Source organism: Manduca sexta, unplaced genomic scaffold, assembly GCF_014839805.1.
Source record: "Manduca sexta isolate Smith_Timp_Sample1 unplaced genomic scaffold, JHU_Msex_v1.0 HiC_scaffold_581, whole genome shotgun sequence".
NCBI classification, from domain to species: domain Eukaryota; kingdom Metazoa; phylum Arthropoda; class Insecta; order Lepidoptera; family Sphingidae; genus Manduca; species Manduca sexta.
In genome coordinates, this window is record NW_023595387.1 from 1 (window position 1) to 13,171 (window position 13,171).

General features: G+C 37.5%; 2 protein-coding genes and 1 pseudogene across 2 annotated transcripts; 1 reads left to right on the forward strand and 2 right to left on the reverse strand.

The window, feature by feature from the left end:
• Positions 1-588: 588 nt before the first annotated feature.
• Positions 589-2,179, reverse strand: LOC119193487 (annotated as a pseudogene).
• Positions 2,180-2,822: 643 nt separating this feature from the next.
• On the forward strand, positions 2,823-4,526 carry LOC119193486 (venom serine carboxypeptidase-like; the record flags this gene model as incomplete). The annotated part of the gene is made up of 1 exon (XM_037447092.1): positions 2,823-4,526. A coding segment is annotated over one exon (1,050 nt), but the record flags the coding sequence as incomplete, so codon positions are not given.
• A 116-nt stretch (positions 4,527-4,642) lies between these two features.
• On the reverse strand, positions 4,643-11,706 carry LOC115455722 (cell division control protein 45 homolog). The gene is made up of 10 exons (XM_037447093.1): positions 11,520-11,706; positions 11,158-11,448; positions 10,720-10,794; positions 10,035-10,169; positions 9,304-9,483; positions 8,844-9,001; positions 7,435-7,624; positions 6,956-7,153; positions 6,457-6,644; positions 4,643-6,023 (listed from the first exon to the last, which is right to left on the reverse strand). Exons 1-10 carry the CDS (start codon positions 11,568-11,570, stop codon positions 5,882-5,884), a joined length of 1,608 nt encoding a protein of 535 aa, XP_037302990.1. The 5' UTR covers positions 11,571-11,706; the 3' UTR covers positions 4,643-5,881.
• Positions 11,707-13,171: the final 1,465 nt, after the last annotated feature.

Here is a 13,171-nt window from a genome sequence, read left to right on the forward strand (position 1 = left end):
GTAATATACATGCTTATTAAGATGTCCATATGATAATTATTACAAATTTATCAATAAAAAAATTGATATGTGAAATTGAACTTTTCTATAAATACAATAAAAATTAAAAATATGTTATCTATTTGTATTTCTCACAGCCATCACCAAATTATAGGTAACCCATTCTGACAAATAACACTTATTTACTTATATGAGAAACAATTTTAAAACACTACAATAAAAAGATATAAAACTGGAATAAAAGATATTTGTTTTTATTAACCCTATTTCAAATCACACTTATTGATACCTAGTTTCTGGTATTTTTATCATTAAGTAATTAATGGATCATATTGTGATACCACAACTTCACAATAATGCATACTTATCTTTGAACTGTGTCTTTAAATGTCTTACAACAATAGATAATTTAAAATAAACTATGAATATCAGAAACTGAGTAAATACTATATAAGAGTAATTATTGATAAAACCAGTACTTATAAGAGATTTTTTTTTGTTCCCACTGGGAAATATTTTAAACCAAAAAAACATGGTAACTACATCAAGTTTCGTTTTAAATTTATGATAACTAATGCACCAAATTGCTTTTGAACTTGTTCACCTAACATAGATTTTTGGCACCTAGTTTCCACCTTTATCCTTATGACTTACATGTTTCGGATTATAAAATGTCTTTTCATGTGTAAATCTGGTGATCAGATCTAGTGCCCATTTAGGCTGGTCTCCAGGCACCATGTGGCCCGCATTCCTAACCATAATCTCCACTAGTTTCCCCCCCTGCTTTACATACCCTGCCACTTCATTAAGTCCACCTTCCAGATGTACCGTTTTGCAGATCTGTACTCCTCTGCTCCAGTGAAATTGAGGTGCCTTAGATAGTTCAGGGTTAATGGATAGGCAACAATGATGTCCAACTGACCACTGTAGACCACAATGTAATAATGATCCAATAACTCAGATACCAATGGAGCCACAGACTTCATAACATCTTGTTTTAAGTGTGTTTCAACTATAGAGCCATTGTGGAAAGGCAAGTCTCCAACATGTATGCCTTTTCTGAACGAACTCTTCTGCAGCATCGGCCCAAAGTCTTCAAACGATGTGTAGTCTTTAGTGTGGAGGAAATTGAAGTAGAAATCAAAGCCAGTCATGTTTGAAAACAAACTCTTGCCTTCAATTTTGTCTCCATTTAAAAGTAAATCAAAAGTGTCAAATGCCTGCTCCCATTTTGTTGTTTGATGTACTCAATAGTTTGGTTTTCGTACTTCTGGAAGACTTTAGCTTGATTCCAATCTATGAGGCCGAGCTGGTACAAATATTTACCGTAGACTAGCTGATGTTCCGGATCACTCAAACCGTTTCCAATAGCAATGCCTTTCATGTTAATTTTCACACTTGCTGATGGATTCTTTTTGTGAATGGTGTAAGCGAGAGCTGGTACATACTTCCCTCCGTAAGATTCTCCAGTGACAAAGAACTTATTTGATCTCAATTCCGGGAACAGTTGGAAGAACTGAGTCAAAGTTGAGTACAATTGTTCGCCTACTTGCGCCTCGTTGGTACAATAACCTTTGGGGTCTTTGGTAAAACTGAACCCTGTGCCAACCGGATTGTCAATGAAAATTAAATGATGACTCAAAGCCCAGTTATACTTCCTCCTTTCAAGTTTGTTGTTCCGCACCCTTAGAGGTCCATTTTCGGTGAACAATCCGTAGAGGGACGAAGCGCCCGGTCCTCCCTGAAGCCACAGGATTACTGGCGAGTCTTTGTTGTTAGGAACCATTGCAGGGAAGTACCAAAAGAACTGATTGGAATCATAGGTCTTGTTTACGGTGAAAAATCCAGCATAACTCTTGATCCTGAGACTCTCCGTAAAGGGGACTCGAGCGAGGCGCCTACCTTCGGTAATGTTACCACTCTCCACATAAGGCGTGAGGAACAGAGGCTCCCCGGCGTCTCCTCCATCACGTTCACCAAGATTCAGCTTTGGGTATCGGTGCAGAAGACACTGCACCGAAAATACTTGCGCAATAAATAATAAAAACAGCAGCTTCATGTCACCGCTCGCACCGGCTGTGACCCGCAGAATGACTATAAATACTTTTAAATAATAACAGTAACCTCTTTATCGGCCGCGTGAATAATAATAACCGGTATTGTTTTACCAACTTATATCTGTTTTATTCTGCAGATTTGGTTGCACCGGGGCGATACTCGCCTCGATTTACATAACTTGTTAAAATTACGAATATTATTCATTTTGAACTGTTGGGTAACATATTTCTATAAGAATGTATACTAAAAGTGTATAATCTTTAATTATTTTTTTATTTTATTATCGTTTTAATAAGTTTGTTCTTAAAATGGAACGTTCATATCAAAATTGCACAGTGCGAGTCGTGAAAATGAAATGTCAGAAGCACAATAACTTATCACTAATCACATCGAATTCAGGAACGTCAAAATTAGAACACCCAGTTCTATTTGTTGTTGTTTTTATATTGATACGCTTGTTATTATAGCCTTTTCCTATAAAATTAAATATTATACAAGTTTTTTAAAATGGATTTAAATAAGTTATCTACGCATATAGCGATAGTGTTTGTAATTGGATTTAGTTTGGGAAACGCAGTGTTTTTTCCGAACATGTATCCTCGAATAAAACTTGCAGCAAAAGAAGTCTCTGACGCTGGTGATCCTCTTGTCTTGTCAAATTATATACAAAATGGATCAATAGAACTCGCACAGAATCTTTCCATAGTGTCTTTGACGGAGAAAATAGGTTTCCGGAGTCATGCCGGCTTTTTCACTGTCGATAAAATGTACAACTCGAATCTTTATTTTGGTACTTCCCGCCTTTCTCAAAGAATAAAGATGCACCAGTGGTGCTGTGGCTACAAGGCGGACCTGGAGGGAGCTCTCTGTTTGGCCTTTTTACTGAAAATGGACCACTAATTGCTAAAAAGAATGGGTTTGCGAAGCGAAAATACCATTGGGCCCTAAATAATCATCTTATTTTCATTGACAATCCAGTCGGCACTGGATTTAGTTTTACAAATAACAACCAAGGTTATTGCACGGATGAGGAATGCATTGCAAAAGGTCTGTATGACAGCTTGCAGCAGTTCTTTACAATGTTTCCTGATTTAAGGAATTATGATTTTTACATAACTGGTGAGAGCTACGCTGGTAAATACATCCCTGCACTCGCTATGGAAGTCCACAGACAAAACAAAGTGGCCAAATACAGTATAAACCTTAAAGGAGTGGCGATTGGCAATGGGTATTGTGACCCTGTAAACCAACTTAATTATGGCGATTACTTATACCAACATGGGTTAATTGATGATAATCAGCTAAAAATCTTTAAGAAGTACCAAAACCAAATTTCTGCAGATATAAAAGAAGAGAAATGGCAAGAAGCTGATGTTTTAATGGACTATCTGATGGATGGGGAGATCAGTAATTTCTCATACTTCAAAGCATTCACAGGATTTGATTATTATTATAATTTCCTACAAACAAGGGATTTAGATGACATGTCTGTATTTTCAAATCTACTTCAAAATGATAAAGTAAGGCGCAGCATCCATGTGGGAGGGCTACCGTTCAATGATGGCGAACAAGTCCAAATACATTTAATTAAAGACATGCTTAAATCAGTTGCACCATACATTTCAGAACTATTATCTTTTTATAAAATTATGTTTTACAATGGACAGCTAGATATTGTTGTAGCATATCCATTGACGGAGAACTTTTTACGAATCTGGAATTTCTCTGCAGCAGATGAATATAAGGAGGCACCAAGGAAAATCTGGAGAGTAGGTGATGATATTGCAGGGTATGTGAAGAAAGCAGGAATTTAACAGATGTTTTAGTAAGGAATGCAGGACATATGGTACCGCATGATCAGCCAAGATGGGCTTTGGATTTAATTACAAAGTTCATTCGAGATAAATTATGAACTCACCGAGTTACTTTTCATACCTTGAGGACAATATGTCAGATACATAATTGATGTGTGAGTGTCAAAAAGTACAATAATTGAAGTGCAATGAAAAATATTTCTATGGACATGGGCCTTATTTACTTCACTGCCTTCTCTAACGATTTATTTTATTCACAACTGAAATACAAATGTTGCAGATGAGTTGAGAACATATTTAGCTTTTTATTGCTTTCTATGCTTATAAAATATTGTACACCAAAAATATGTCTCATGTATAAGTGTGATATAAGAATTGCAATGTAAGGTTTTTAAAAGATCTCATTTTTAATTAAAATATGTAAGACAAAGGTAACCTTCTATTTTGTGGCTGAGCAACAAGTGGTCCTGGTTTTAAAAGACCCATAGAATTGTGGTATCTAACTCAGTGGGAAAAAACAACTGGGAGATAAATGGCCATTGGCATGCTTAATTTTTTTTATACTTGAATGATATTTTGATTCTTCAAGAATCATGTCTTCTGTTTTAATATTTTTTAATATAATTTTTATCACAAATAAAACTATTTTTATTATAAGTTACTTTTATTACACAAAACTATTAATAAATACTAATCTAACTACATAACAATATCAGTGTCAAAACCATAAGGTGGGAATCATAGATATTTTTTATTTTTATCCGCATCCATTTACACAAATCATACCATTATACACCAATTTTTATTATTTATTTTTAGCAAGTTAACATTTATTGAAATATTTCATAAACTAAATCAAATGCAACATTGAAACTATGACTAACAGTGTAACACTAAAAGATAAAACAGACTGGAGACAGGAAATCCCTCACTAAAAATTTCAGTGTGTGGAAAAGAGACCATCAAATATACAGCCAATACCTTCCTTCCTGTGTCTATGGTAATGACCAAACAGCATTAAAATAACAAACACATGTTTAACTCATTTACGCTTACAAAACTGCCATGTCATATAGACCAATCAGAATTTTATAAAGAAATCTTTATGGTAGGCAAGATGTTTTCTTTCTCGCACACTTCTGTTTAAACCCTTTATAATGACACAAGAAAATTCAATTCAGTCTGTTTGTATGTCTTCAGCACTACAAGTCATGAATAAGGCCTTTTCTGAATGTTTCCTAAAGATTGTGTGAACTTATCCTTATTGTGTGGTTCGATCTTGTCACTTATCTCTTACAATATTATATGCATACTTATGAATAATAACTTAAGATAATATAATTTGGACCAATTAATTTAAAATTGACTGGCAACAATTTATTATTTGTCCCCATTTTCATTGACTAGCTGTTAGATTCATAATAAAGTTGTAGCCTAAAATGAATAACATATTTACTAAATACCACTGGGAGTGTTGTCAAAGTTAAATGCTATAAATTCATCCACGCTAAAATTATTTTAATTCCATGATTTGGTTTATTCTGAATTTGTTTTTGATAAAAGTCTTACCAGCAGACTTACTCACAAATACTAGTTACATCACACAAACAGGTAAATTAATATATAGTCCTTTAACACTAGGGCAACACAATGTATTAATCAAATATACTATTAAAATTATTAAAAGTACGAATAACTAAATTGAATAGTACACTGTATAATTTTTATATCATCCAATTATATCACAATTCCTAAGAGGGTCGTGAAATTGCATAGGAATTCTTAATTTTTTATTTTTCAAGTAAAAACGAGCACATTTTAACTAAATAGAAAACTAGATGTAACTTATATGGCGGATGTGTCAATAAGCTAAAATTGTTTCAAGGCACATAACCCCAGGTTGCACAAATTCAATAGACACTTATTTTTTTAAATCATATCTTTGAAAATAGTACTAGTAACCATATTAATATAACAGAACTTAAACTAGAACTAGATTCACTACACTGTCACGCGAGGAGTGCCGTCAGTGCGTCGAGGAACTGCGCGCGTTGTGATGTGGGGAGAAACACGACCGACGAGTCAAAATAGTCGAGAGAGATCGACACGCCGCTCTTAGTGGCCGCCTGCTCGAATGCCGCTCCGAACAGACTGGGGAATAAATTTTATTATCATTATTAAAGTCGTTACGGGCGATCGAAATATTATTTGCATGTGTCGTGTGAAAACGAAAACTAAAGTGAGGTATGATATTTTTAGTGCTATAAACCAGATAGCGACTACCGTACACAAGATGCTCAAACATGCCATAGTAGTCCACATAACTGTCGCATTCCAGGATCAACCTGCATAGTATATCCAGTTCCAACAGGGAGCCATAATTGTGTCGACCGTCGAGGGTAATCATCTCTCGGCAGTCGACATTCTGTTAGACCCCACTACCATCAGGTGCAAATATAAAAAAAAACTGGCATTATAATAAGATTTTGTTATACGAATTCCATATTTAATAATACATTAGACTATAGTTGCGACATCATGCGTATCCCACGCTACATTAAGTAACAGTGCCATGAGTACTGACTTGCGCGGCTCGTGCTGGGATCGCGGCGGCACGCCCAGCAGCAACGCTGCTCCGTCGCTGCGGCCCGCACTCGCCACGAGCGGCTGCGCCCCGCCGCGCCCGCGCACCGCGCCCGCCGCCGCCGCCGCCCAGCGCGCCGCCACACCGAGCCACAGCGGACCGCACACTATAGCAGCCTCTGGGGTGCCCTAGTACAAATTTATACTTAATATTACTAATGAGATTTGGTTATAGGTTTATTGTAGGCATCGAAGTATCAACATACAATTTAATGGGAGTTGTAAAGACTACAAATAAAAACTTGCAAATTATAAACACATCTACATCTATACATGACATGGTAACATATTAAAAAAATCTCAGTAATATTGCTATTGTTTTTGGCAGTTGTGGCGCTTACTATCTGGTAAGTATCCAAGTAACTGTTCTGTACCTTTACAACCTTTTTTACCCGTCTTATCAAATTTTAATCAATATTAAAATAAGTAATGCACCACACCTCTTGCACAATAAAATAATTGAACGGTCCAGCACGGTGTAGCGTCCTTGCACTGAGCGTGTTGTTGACGAGCCGCACCACCGCCTCAAGGCTGCGTCGCGCCGCCGTCCAGCCAAGCCGCCGGCTCTCGTTGTCGCCGCTGTCGGTCTCCAGCGCTGCTAGCGCATGCTGGAAACCTTCGGCGCGGTTGAGTGTCTCCTAGAATAAGCGGTTGCAAGTATTAAGTTTATTGATAGTATATTTTTGTAATTTTGGATTTATGCCTTTGGTAACAATTTTACGTATTTGAAGATGTTAGGTATCACACCCTTTTCTTTAGTTAACGCTATTTTTGTAGATTTTGATATGAAAAGATAGTAAAAAATCACAGCTGAAATCATTGTTTACGGATTGATAGCAATAATGCGCATATAAAAATAAAATTTGAATGATCTGCCATTCTAATTGGTCTATTTTCGAATCGATCCAAAACGCAGCGCCAGCAGGCAGAAGACGAGGTCGAGCGCGGCGAGCGGCGGCGCGTGCGGGCGCGTGAGCAGCGGAGCCACGCGCGGCGCCGCGCCCGCCAGCTGCAGGCGCGCGCCCGCCGCCGCCAGCGCCTCGCGCGCGCCGCCGCGCACCTCCGCGTCCATCGCGCGCCACGCCTGCCGCGCCTGCTGCAGCGGCACTCTGTACACACGCACATTATCGAATCAACAATTAGCATAATACGCAAAAATAACAAACATAAAAATACAGTCGCATTGGAAACCTCTTCCTTTTTTGAAGTTTGTTAAAAATATATTTAGACGTGAGCTACGTCAGTAATTATTAAAAGTGTAAATTAGTTAAATCTACTTCACTGTGAGTCACTAAGAATAGTCTACAATTTCTCTTCATCTATACTATTATATAAAGCTGAAGAGTTTGTTTGTTTATTTGTATGAACGAGCTAATCTCAGGAACTACTGGTCCAAACTGAAAAATTCTTTTGCGTTGGATAGCCCTATGTTCGTGGAGTGCTATAGGCTATATATCATCACGCTATACCCAATAGGAGTGGAGCAGTAATGGCTAATCTCAGGAACTACCAGTCCAAACTGAAAAATTCTTTTTGCGTTGGATAGCCCTATGTTCGTGGAGTACTATAGGCTATATATCATCACGCTATACCCAATAGGAGCGAAGCAGTAATGGCTAATCTCAGGAACTACCGGTCCAAACTGAAAAATTCTTTTTGTGTTGGATAGCCCTTTGTTCCTGGAATGCTATAGGCTATATATATCAACACGCTATAACCAATAGGAGCGGAGCAGTAATCGCTAATCTCAGGAACTACCGGTTCGAACTGAAAAAATATGTTTGTGTTGGATGGCCCTTTGTTCCTGGAGTGCTATAGGTTATATATCGTCACGCTATGACCAATAGGAGCGGAGCAGTAATGAAACATGATGCAAAAACGGGGACAATTTATTAGTTTTGAAAGCTTCTGTTGCGTGCGCTGCGTAAACGGTTAAAGTTATGCAACAATAATGTATGACGGGATTGTTCCTCTTAAAAGTTCTACAAAAATATATCATAAAACAAAGTCCCCGCTGGATCGGTCTGCCCGAACGTGTTAAACTCAAAAACTACCCGACGTATTAGGATAAAATTTGGTATGGAGACAGTTTGAGACCCTGGGAAGAACATAGGCTCCCGGGAAAATATATAGCGTGACTTTTATAACGGAAAACTTTAGCCCGAAAAACTTTATAACGCGGGCGGAGCCGCGGGCAAAAGCTATTAACAAATATAATTGTAAATCACAGTTAATCTAGGATTAATAATAAAAAAATATAACATTTTTAAACTCCATAAGATATCTGCCTGTTTACTCAAATAAAGATAACCAGTAATTATATGTTACCCCATATCAACAAGCAGTTGCCTTAGCCTGGAGGCCCCCGCAACGGTGTGCAGGCGGAGGTGCGGGCCTACGTCCGGCGCGTGCCGCAGCGCACTCTCCAGCGACCACACGCGGTACAGCGGCAGGCACATATCCTTCTCCAGGATCACTGATGGACCCTGCAAACATTACATCTCAAATTAAATTTGTTTTGCGATCAGGCCTAAAATACAACATGTCTATGAACTCCACTTAATCTTTGACTCACCCTATTCATCATATTAACCCCTGATTTCAATAAATAATATCAATTATATTTTTTTGTCTGACTACTAAACTAATCACAATAAGATTGATTGATTAATTTGATTGGTTTACTCTTGGAATCTGATCTAACATTGTAATCATCAATTAGTTGATGATTACAATGTAATAGAAATTAAGTGTATTCAGGTATAAGACAATTATATCTGTCACTTACATGTGGATCAGCAGGCCTGGCCGCAAGCATGGCGTGCAGCGCGGCGGCGTCGAGCAGCACGCGCGGGGGCGAGCGCTGGTGCAGCGCGGCCGCCGCCTCCAGCGCCACGCCGCAGCACCACGCCGCCGCCACGCCTGCGCGGCTCAGCCGCCACGACACGTCCAGCGCTACGCATGCGCTCTAGAACATATTGCAATTGTTTAGTATTAGTAGTACACTAACTACTAATGCCACTGTTGCATTGTTCTGACAAGTGGTTTCCAAAGGTAGTCAGACAGTGACCCAACTAACAAAACCTTTCAAATCTGGGCGTCAGCTCTTGGCTGTCATGGCGAAAACGGAGGATAACTTCATAAATGTCAAAGAGTTAATGTATAAAAGTAGAAGTGCTGTTGCAATGAGGATGTATTTGGATATCATTTTTATTATAACTTTAGTATCAACTTCAACTTTAGTTACTTTTAACATCCATCAACATTCACTCACAACCCACTATTAAGTCACCTATTGAGGTAAAACCAGGTGAAAGGTGAGTGAACCTGTCACCAAGCAAAATTAACTTTAGTCAAAATAAGAATGAGATGAACTTTTTCTATTATCATGAACTACAGACCAAGCTGTGTAAGTCTTTACTACAGAATATTGAAAATATTGCCAGTAAATCCCGCATTGTCTAAGAAGGTACACATATTATTCCTGTGCAATAACATAATAATTGAATAAATACCCACTGGCTTCCCATAGTATGAAAACTGTGTGTAGTTGAACATGAGTGTGTTCCGCTTCTCCTCCCACGCCTTGCGCTCGCGTCGTCGCTCCACCAGAGCCTCCAGGCCCTCGCGACCTTCCCCTACCTCCTCTTCATTCTAAAATATTCAACAAACAGGTTACATAAACAACTGGTCCCCTCACTAATCACAGCCTTTAATAACATTCAAATCTTCTTATACATTATGTTTAAAAATGGAAACCAACAAGTCAAAATATAATGTTCCAAAGGCCCTGTATCTTTTTATTGCTTACTCAAAACTTCAAAATACACTAATGAAGGAACATAAATCATTTTTATTATTATATTCTTTACAGCTCAGCCTACATTTAAGTTGTTATTGACAAATTCAGTCTATAACATTCTTCATCTTCTTATGGGACTCAGTGGCTCCACAAATTTATCAGGGATTTTGCAAACATCAATAATCAAATATATCCATAACAAAATAAATATAATTTCATGAATAAAAAAGTCTATAACATATAATTTACCAACCATGTTGTTACCAATGGAGTGGTTTTACGAAAACTGTTGTTAGGCATGTGAAACAAATGCTATTAATTGGACTGGATATACATTAATCTGTATGACACACATCAGGGGTATAGCTGGTAGAGTGCTTACCAAATAAATAAATAGTTTACCTCATCCTCATCATCCCTGAATATGTCATCAAAATTGGGAATGTCTTCTTCTTCATCTTTGTATACCAACCGCACCTGAGACACAATACTGTTATGAATTGCAGTTTTAGATCATATCCCTAACATGTATTTAAAGTTTCTACTACAAGCATACAAAGGGATAACTCATGGGAAATAAGCAATATTAGTGGTCACCTAGAATGTAGTTTAAGCAGTTTATCTACCAGGTTTTGACTACAGTTGTGCAAACATTAGTCTGTACATTAATTAAAACTAAGTCTATAAGCAGTTAAGTTTAACGCTTCATATTAGTAAAAGATATTTGAAAATCATACCGGTACTTCCAGAGCTTAGCATGTCCAAACAAAAAAGGATAAAGTTGTATACAACAGTATATATAATCAAAAATGGTGTTTTCTATAATAACATTGTACTAACCTGCCCATCACTGTACACATTACACACATCTGTCGGCTTGTGAGCGTCCAGCACAAAGAATACCACATCCTCTTCCGGCTGCAGGATGTCCACCAAGTCTATAGTCCCCCCACAGTTCACTAGTACCACATATTTGATCTCTTCGTTGTTTTCTTCATACGCGGTCTTTAAGTCTGCGATACCCCCTACAGGCACCAACGTATACGATATATTATCACATCTAAACAAGTCTTGAAGTATTTTACAGGTACACACGGCGTCTACATCGTAGTGAACTAACAATAAAACTCTCTGAAACAAAAAAAACACGTTGAAATTATCGTGCACTTAAAGGCTGTTAGAACATTGTATTATTTACTCACGTTTCCGAGAAGGAGATTATAGAAGTCATTCTTTAAGTCCTCGATAAACATTTTGTACGTTTAAGGAAGCACGGAAGTACACAACATGTAATGGGAAACCATTTTTCTAATATTTTGCAAGGCAAAAAACACTCGCGAATTACCTACTCGATTTCTGTCAAAGTCGTAACGTATTACGTCAATGCAAGATTCCCGCCAAAATTATTGCTGCGTTCACAATTTTGTGAAGGTCAATAGTCAACTGAATTTTTCGAAGGTCAATGCCGATCAATGTAAAATATTTGGTAATATTCTAAACGCGTACTATATTTTATTAACATTACAAATTGCAAATCTTTAAATAGTTATTTATTATTACTGCATCGGTCATGCATCTATATCAAATGACTACCATGCTGAGGTCTCGGGTTCGTTCCCCGGGTGTGGTAAAGTGACTCAAGTTGGGTTTTTCTGCTCGAGTCTCTTATAAGCTCACCTCTGTCATGTCATGGAACAAAATACACATAGCAAAAAATGGGTACACTAGTTTCGCTATCTGCCTGTCGTTCCGGGAATTAAACGCAATACTGTAGTTGGTGCGTGTACTTAGGGAGACTAAAAATGGAAATAAGCTAGAGAAACACAATGTATTTTTTCTTTTTTAATATTAAATCCAATCATAGATTACCGGAAGTCAGAACTAGCCTTAGTAAGTTTATTAAATGCGCACTGATATGAATTGCTATATGTGTCTTAAACATATTCCAGCATTGATTTATAAGTATACCTACATCACAATGAATGCAAGATAGAAACAGTCCAACCCCAGAATATTCATAAGTTACTTATACCTATTGCATAATAAATTATTATCTACATGAGATTTCAAGAAACCAAACTCGTATTGGGTTTGATTCCCCGTAAATTATGACGATTGACATGAAGGTAACAATAAAAATAAAACAACATTTTTAAAAAATATGAGTATATACATTTCCTTACATTTAACTATTTATATTGGAACGCTTTTTAAGGCATTCCACATGATGGGTCGCAATTTTATTTGCAATTGTGTCCGGCCTCAGCAAATTACCTGAAAGCGCTTGAAAATATGACTTCAGTAAGGACTCATCCGTCTCTTCCGGATATAAATACTCTTGTAAGTCGTAACAGAGATATTCTTTTGGACAGTCCAACGCCCTGAGACATCCTGCGTACTCCGACCATAATAGTTTACGCCATTTCACATTGTGTTTCTGAGCTAGAGGCACCAAAACACAGGCTGCAAATGTAGGATCCCCATAACTAACCGATTGAAACTGCTCTAAGAACTGTGTGTAGAAGTCTTGGAAGTTATGCAATCCAGTCAATTCTTTATCGAAATTGAATGTTTTTCTCTTTTTAAATAGTAATTGAGTACATTTGTGCAAGAGCAATTTAATTTTCGGATCTAAAAATAGCGAGTTATCACATAGAAACACGCACATGATCCGGCAGAATCTGTCTGTCGCATCAATATCGTTTAGGTCTGCAAAACAGATTTCGTTAAACAGAATCCATTCTAAACTGGAGGCAACAATGAATTCTTTCTCTGCTGCCTGTTGAGTTGATATTCTCTTCGCATGTTCGCCCACTACTATTGGCTTTGTATCAGGTTCCTGACTTTTGCTGTA